The sequence below is a fragment of the Topomyia yanbarensis genome, unplaced genomic scaffold (assembly GCF_030247195.1).
Source record: "Topomyia yanbarensis strain Yona2022 unplaced genomic scaffold, ASM3024719v1 HiC_scaffold_346, whole genome shotgun sequence".
Taxonomy (NCBI): domain Eukaryota; kingdom Metazoa; phylum Arthropoda; class Insecta; order Diptera; family Culicidae; genus Topomyia; species Topomyia yanbarensis.
The window spans coordinates 6760-14262 of record NW_026683543.1 but is presented as its reverse complement, the minus strand read 5'-3'; the positions used below and the strand labels follow the sequence as shown (position 1 = coordinate 14262).

At 46.0% G+C, this 7503-nt stretch overlaps 1 protein-coding gene across 1 annotated transcript; it reads left to right on the top strand.

Moving 5' to 3' along the window:
• The first annotated feature begins 250 nt into the window (after positions 1-250).
• LOC131695307 (uncharacterized) lies at positions 251-6331 on the top strand. The gene has a single exon (XM_058983775.1). The coding sequence runs from the start codon at positions 251-253 to the stop codon at positions 6329-6331; it is 6081 nt and encodes a 2026-aa protein (XP_058839758.1).
• The last annotated feature ends 1172 nt before the right edge of the window (positions 6332-7503 follow it).

Genomic DNA, 7503 nt, shown 5'->3' with positions numbered 1-7503 from the left:
TAACAGCCGATCATCAGAAACCCGGCCAGAGCGATTTGCGGACCGGTTGTAACAGCCCTTTGAGGGAACAAAAGGAGAAACAAAATTTGTAAGAATTCCGATAAATTGATATAATGAAACTAAAACTAATTGAAATAAAACATTTCAGCTTTAAGCTGCCAACTAAAAAAGGCTGCTCTAAGGATTGTTAATCCTCACATCCGAACAAACTTAAAGAAATTTTTTGGAATTTTCGGATCTAACCTCAAATATGGCTGATGAGAAGGCATCAGCGGAAGCTGTTGGTCGAAGCTGCATCCACTGCGACGATGATGATTCCGCTGACGATATGGTCCAATGCGACCGCTGCGACTCGTGGGTCCATTTTCGCTGTGCCGGTGTGACCGAAGCGGTGAAGGATGCGTCGTGGAACTGTTCGAAATGCAGCACCCTGCTGCAAGTACCGATTCGTACCGACAAGAAGGCGCCCAGTAAGAAGGGGCCGACGAAGAAGATCAGCACAAAGAGCGATGGTGGCTCAGAAACCGGTAGAGGCGCGAATTTGGAAATTTCCCTCCAACAGATGGAGTTGCAGCAGAAAGCTCTGGAATCAGAGTTAGAAGAGAAGAAAATCATCCATGAAAAGCGACTCGAAATGGAGCGTTTAATTTTAGAAAAGCGAAAGGCACAGCGAAAGGCACAGCGAAAGGAAATGCTGGCGAAGGAGAAGAAACTGATGGAGCAGCAATTAGCTGACGAACGGGAGTTCTTGGAGCAACAGAAAAAACTCCGAGTTAACTTCCAGCGAGCTCGTGAAGAGCTATTTTGCCTGCCCGAAGGCGACCAAGAAGAAGGCGCTATCGAAAGAGAAGGAACCTCCGACAAGGTGCGGATGTGGATGGAGTCCATTCCAACGGATCCACGAGGGGCTTATCCAAAGGACCTGCGACGGGCCGGATGCAACCCATCGGAAACCGAAGCAAATGCTGTAAATAAAAACAAATTAGAATTCCCAATACCCAAACAAGTGCCCGGGGATTTGTACGGTCGGAAGTCAGGCACAGTTGATCGTAAGCAACCAACGCTAATGCTAAACGGGTCGGGGTGGAATTCAACAGGCAATTCCCACCAAAGCAAGTTTTCCCATAATCAAAAGGGGAACGCATTTCTACGGTCGTTTTTGCTGGACAACGAAGAAAACGAGGAGCAAGATGAGGAAGAGGAACAAGACTCAATATTGCAGCAAGAATTAACGGAGGAGGAAGAAACCGTTCTTCGGAATCTTGTAAATCGCCGAAGACAGAACCGAACGGGGTTTCAGCGAGCAAGGCCAGCTAGAGGACCCACTCCGGAACAGCTAGCCGCGCGACATGCAGTGTCAAAACATCTTCCTATTTTCAAAGGGGAAGCAGAAGTTTGGCCGCTCTTCATAAGTTGCTATGAAACTACTACAGCAGCTTGTGGATTCACCAATACAGACAACCTGAAGAGACTCCAGGACAGCCTTCAGGGTCTGGCGAAAGAAGCTGTGCAGAGTCGCTTATTACTGCCAGAGTCGGTTCCCGAGGTAATCGAAGACCTCCGCAAGCTGTTCGGCAATCCGGAAAAGTTACTGAAATCGCTGGTAGCTAAAGTCCGTAGAGCTCCAGGACCAAGTCTGGATAGACTTGAAAGTTTCCTCTACTTCGGGATCACTGTTAAACAGTTATGTGATCATCTCGAAGCCGCTGGACTACATGATCATCTGAGTAATCCGATGCTGGTCCAGGAACTTGTTAGTAAGCTACCATCCGAGTATAAACTGGACTGGGTACGCTTCAAGCGGGGCAAGAGGGGGACTCCGCTTAGACTGTTTACTGATTTCACCAACCAAATCGTATCAGAAGTATCAGAAGTAGCCGAATTTAGTGGCCTAGAAACAAAGGGGCAGAGAGAGGTCGGAAAACCTAAGGGAAAGAAGGAGTTTGTGCACACCCATGCAGCACAGAACGTCCAGCCGTACGTAGCTCATTCCATGTCGGCTCCCAAGGGAAAAAGGCCGTGTGTCGTTTGCAAGAGAACGGACCACAAAGTGCGCTTTTGTGACGACTTTGAGAAACTAACACTACGAGATCGACTAAAGTTAGTAGAGAAGTATAAGCTCTGTGCATTATGCCTGTGTGACCACGGCCGAACTCGCTGCACGTTCAATGTTCGGTGTAACATAGACCATTGCAAAGGTGGGCATCATCCATTGCTCCATCGCACTGAAGAGCTCGTTCAGGTGGCTGATGTCGAATGCAACACGCATCTTCGCTCAAACCGTTCAGTCCTTTTTCGCATATTACCGATAACTTTGCATAATGGCAAGTCGTCTGTAAATTTGATCGCTTTCTTGGACGAAGGCGCATCTGCAACATTGCTGGAGAGCACAATAGCAGACAAGTTGAATGCTGACGGTGTTCCAGAACCATTGGTGGTTCACTGGACGGCGAATATGAAGCACCATGAGGACCAATCTCGGCGTTTGGACTTGTTGATCTCCCCGAGAGGATCAAACACTAAACACCAGCTGACCAGTGTTCGTACGGTAAAGAATTTGATGCTGCCAATACAGAGCATCAAGATTCAAGACCTGGTGAATCGTTTTGAGCATCTGAAAGGCTTGTCTGCAACCGATTACGACGCCGATGCACCGCAAATAATTATTGGCCTGAACAATTTACACTTGTTCGCGCCATTGGAGTCACGAGTAGGTGGAGTAGGAGAACCGATTGCCGTCCGATCCGCGCTAGGCTGGACAGTGTACGGACCAGATAAACCGTTGTCATCGGCAAAAGCGTTCGTGAACCACCACATCACTCATACCGTGAGCAACCAAGAGTTGCATGAGATACTTGGAGCACAATATGCATTGGAAGAGCTCTCTACATCGATGGTACCCCTTGCTGAATCCAACGAAGATAAACGGGCGCGTGATATTCTGCAGAAAACAACCGTTCGAGTAGGGGATCGATTTGAGACGGGACTGCTATGGAAAAACGATGTTCCTGACTTTCCAGACAGTTACCCGATGGCGGTGCGTCGCTTGAAGGCGTTGGAGAAGCGGCTTTCCAGAAATCCGGCACTACAGCAAAACGTTTTCCAGCAAATCGTGGAGTATCAGCGCAAAGGGTACTGCCACAAGGCAACAAAAGCAGAGTTGGGCGAGACAGCGACGAACAAGGTGTGGTATTTACCGCTGAACGTGGTGCTTCATCCAAAGAAGCCTGATAAAGTCCGGTTGGTGTGGGACGCTGCTGCCGCAGTCAATGGGACATCACTCAACTCTAACTTATTGAAAGGTCCCGATCTACTTACTTCCCTGCCAGCAGTGATATGCAAATTTAGGGAAAAGAGTGTTGCCTTCGGCGGTGACGTGCGCGAGATGTACCACCAGCTGCGCATACGAGAGGCGGATAAACAGGCTCAGCGCTTTCTGTTTCGTTTTGAGTCCAGTCGTCCTCCCGAGGTTTACGTAATGAATGTAGCAACGTTCGGGTCAACCAGCTCTCCGTGCTCGGCACAATTTGTCAAAAATTTAAATGCCGAGGAGTATGCAGGACAGTTTCCAGATGCAGCGAAGGCTATCGTGGAACGCCATTATGTCGACGACTATTACGACAGTGTCGACTCAGAAGAGGAAGCCGTGAAGCGTGCCAAAGAGGTGCATTTCATCCACTCGAAGGCCGGGTTCGAAATCAGGAATTGGGCATCCAATTCGGAGAAGGTTCTACGGGAATTAAAAGAACCGAACCAGGAGCGAACGATACACTTTCACCAGGACAAGGTCATCGATCGGGAGCGAGTACTGGGTCTCATCTGGGACACGAAATGGGATGTGCTATCTTTCTCGATTCCGGCTCAGGACGAAGTCATAAGTTCCGGAATGCGCCCGACCAAGCGTCAAATCCTGAGCATCGTCATGTCTCTTTTCGACCCGTTGGGTTTGCTTACTCCATTCACCGTGCTGGGCAAAATCTTGGTTCAAGCTCTTTGGCGGACCGGGTGTGATTGGGATGAGCCTATCGACGATGATTCTAATGCCAAATGGCAACAGTGGACTGAGATGCTACCGGAAATAGAACGAGTGCGAATACCCCGGTCTTATTTTGGGAATCTTCACTCAGACAGTTACGGCCAGATCCAGTTGCACATGTTTTGTGACGCTGGTGAGAATGCGTATGGTTGCGTAGGTTATCTGCGAATTGTCGTAAACCAAGAGGTGAGCTGTTCTTTAGTAATGGCTCGATCTAAAGTTGCTCCACTAAGGCAGCTAACGATACCGCGACTGGAGCTGCAGGCCGCGGTGCTAGCAGCACAAATGATAAAGGCGATTCGACAAAACCACTCACTTGAAATACATCGAGTTTTCATTTGGAGTGACTCGCAGACAGTTCTGTCGTGGATACGGTCGGATCAACGAAAGTATAAACAGTTCGTCGGTTTTCGGATCGGGGAAATACTGAGCTTGTCAAACCTGTCAGATTGGAGATGGATTCCGTCGAAACTGAACATCGCTGATTGCTTGACCAAGTGGGGACGTATGCCCTCCATTGAGCCTGGAAGTTCCTGGTTCAGAGGACAAGAATTCATTTACCAAGCACCGGAAACGTGGCCACAGCAAGTCTTACCTCCAGCAAACACGACGACAGAAATGCGGGCGGTTTTTCTCTTCCACGACATAGTGCTGACCGGACCTTTCATCGACACCAGTCGAATTTCCAAATGGAATGTCCTCATCAGAACGGTAGCTTGTCTATACCGTTTCATCTCCAATTGCCGAAGAAAATGCGGTGGTCAATCTATCGAAACCCTTGAGCCTACGGCGAATCAAGAAAAGCTGATCCGGGGAGCGCTAACAGCAACCAGAGTTGGACTACAGCAGGGAGAATATCGGAGAGCCGAAGAAGCTCTTTTCCGGATGGCTCAAAGTGAAGCGTTCGGAGACGAAATAAAAACTCTCCGAAAAAATCAGGAATTGGAACAAGACCAATGGATACCCTTGGAGAGATCGAGTCCACTCCACAAGATGGCGCTACTGTTGGACTCTTCTGAAGTTCTACGGCTCGAGGGACGAACTGCAAATGCCGAGTTTTTGCCATTCGATCTGCGATTCCCTATAGTATTACCCAAAGATAACGCAGTGACGGCAAGACTGGTGCAATATTTTCATGTAAAGTGTGGTCATGCCTTCAGGGAGACGGTAAAGAGTGAAATTAAACAACGGTTCGTGATTCCAAAGCTCAGCTCCGTCATCGCTAATGTGGAGAAACATTGTGTTTGGTGTAAGGTCCACAAGAATCGACCAAGCATACCACGAATGGCTGCGTTACCAATTCAAAGGCTCACACCATACCAGCGACCGTTTACATTCGTGGGGGTCGACTATTTGGGGCCGGTAGAAGTTACGATCGGACGGCGCGCGGAAAAAAGGTGGATTGTCGTTTTCACGTGCTTGGTCGTTCGTGCCATTCACTTAGAGGTGGCTCACAGCCTCAATACCCAGTCGTGCTTGATGGCCATCAGGCGCTTTACTTGTCGCCGAGGACCGGTTGCAGAATACTTCTCGGACAACGGGACCAATTTTCGTGCGGCGAGCAAAGAAATCCAGCAGCTGTACCGTGACGTGCAGAAGGCGTGCGCTGAAGAGCTGACGGATGCGAGGACGCAGTGGCATTTTAATCCCCCTGCTGCTCCCCATATGGGGGGAGTGTGGGAGAGAATGGTTCGGACTGTGAAAGAGGTGATGAGCGCTCTGAACGACGGGAGGAGATTAACCGAAGAAATTCTCCAAACTACATTGTGTGAAGCTGAGGATATGATCAACAGTCGGCCGCTGGTATTCGCTCCGCAGGAGTCTCCTTTGCCTGCACTCACACCAAATACTTTCCTTCGGGGATCATCTCCCAACGAGCCACAGGAGGTTGTTGTACCAACGAACGTTGCACATGCTCTGCGAGATTCATATAAGCGATCTCAGCTACTAGCAGATGAAATGTGGAAGCGGTGGATAAGGGAATATATTCCCAGCATCAATCATCGGACGAGGTGGTTCACAGAAGCTCGCCCGCTGCAGAAAGGTGATCTAGTGTACGTGGTAGAAGGAGATCGACGGAAATCTTGGATGCGGGGTGTCGTAGAAGAACCGATAGTTTCCAGCGATGGACGAGTGAGGCAGGCGATTGTGCGAACAAACAGCGGAACCTACAAACGTGCGGTTGCAAAATTGGCGGTTCTGGAGATTGCTGAGGGTAACGCTGATCCGGTGGAAGGAGCCGGAACAGGATTACGGGTCGGGGATTGTTGTGGTAGTCACCCCCCTGGTTTGTAGGATTATTGGGTACATTTATACACGGCAATACGTACAGGCAGTTAACAGTGTACGAAGAAGGAGGAAGAGATTAAACTGTCATTCGAAGTATAGAAATCTAAATTACAAGCTGTTCTTATCAAACTAAATCTAAATCTAAAGTTTTCTCTTCTTAACCTAAATAAAATTACTAAAAGTATCGGTGTAGGAAGTGCAGATTAAAACTTATAACTACTTATTAAAACGTAAGTTAACCTAAACATGCAATATATTTACTTAAGCTAATATGAGAACAATATGCAGGCGATAGATTTTCCGGAACTGTTCCACGTGGTGTGCGTTGGATTTCGGATCGCTAACAGATAGTTATATGAGGTCAGTACAGAACAAATTTGTATTTACTAAATAGATAGCCATATATCAGACAAATTTCTAACAGCCGATCATCAGAAACCCGGCCAGAGCGATTTGCGGACCGGTTGTAACAGCCCTTTGAGGGAACAAAAGGAGAAACAAAATTTGTAAGAATTCCGATAAATTGATATAATGAAACTAAAACTAATTGAAATAAAACATTTCAGCTTTAAGCTGCCAACTAAAAAAGGCTGCTCTAAGGATTGTTAATCCTCACATCCGAACACAAATGAACCAATTGAAACAAATCAATCAAGCGAATCAAAAAGATAGAATGAATTTAAAGAATCCAGTGAATACAATAAATCAAATGAATGAAATGGATAAAATGAATAAAATGATTGGAATGAATGAAAAGGATAAAACTAATAAAAAATAAATTGAATAAAATGAATAAATAGAACAAATGAATCAAATAAACTAAACGAAGAGAATTGATAAAATGAATAAAATAGAAGAAAATGAATTGATTGAAATGAAAAATTAAGCGATGTTAAAAAGTTATAAATTAATAGAAAAAAATTACTTGTGAAATAAATAATTTGGAAGAAATGAATGAATCTGAAAAATTATTAAAATGAAGAAACTGAAAACATTTATAAATTGGAAAAAACCGAATAGAATGCATAGAAGGAAAGCAATGAATAAAAATAGGTTAAATAAATGATATGAATAAAATAAACGAAAAAAAAAATAAACTGATCAGAGTGAATCCAAAGAATAAAACGAATAAAATAGATCAAATGAACCCAAATGAACAAAAAGAATGCTTAATGAAA

Coding starts and splice junctions, on each gene's coding strand:
- LOC131695307 (XM_058983775.1), top strand. CDS start 251: ATGGCTGATGAGAAGGCATCAGCGGAAGCTGTTGGTCGAAGCTGCATC.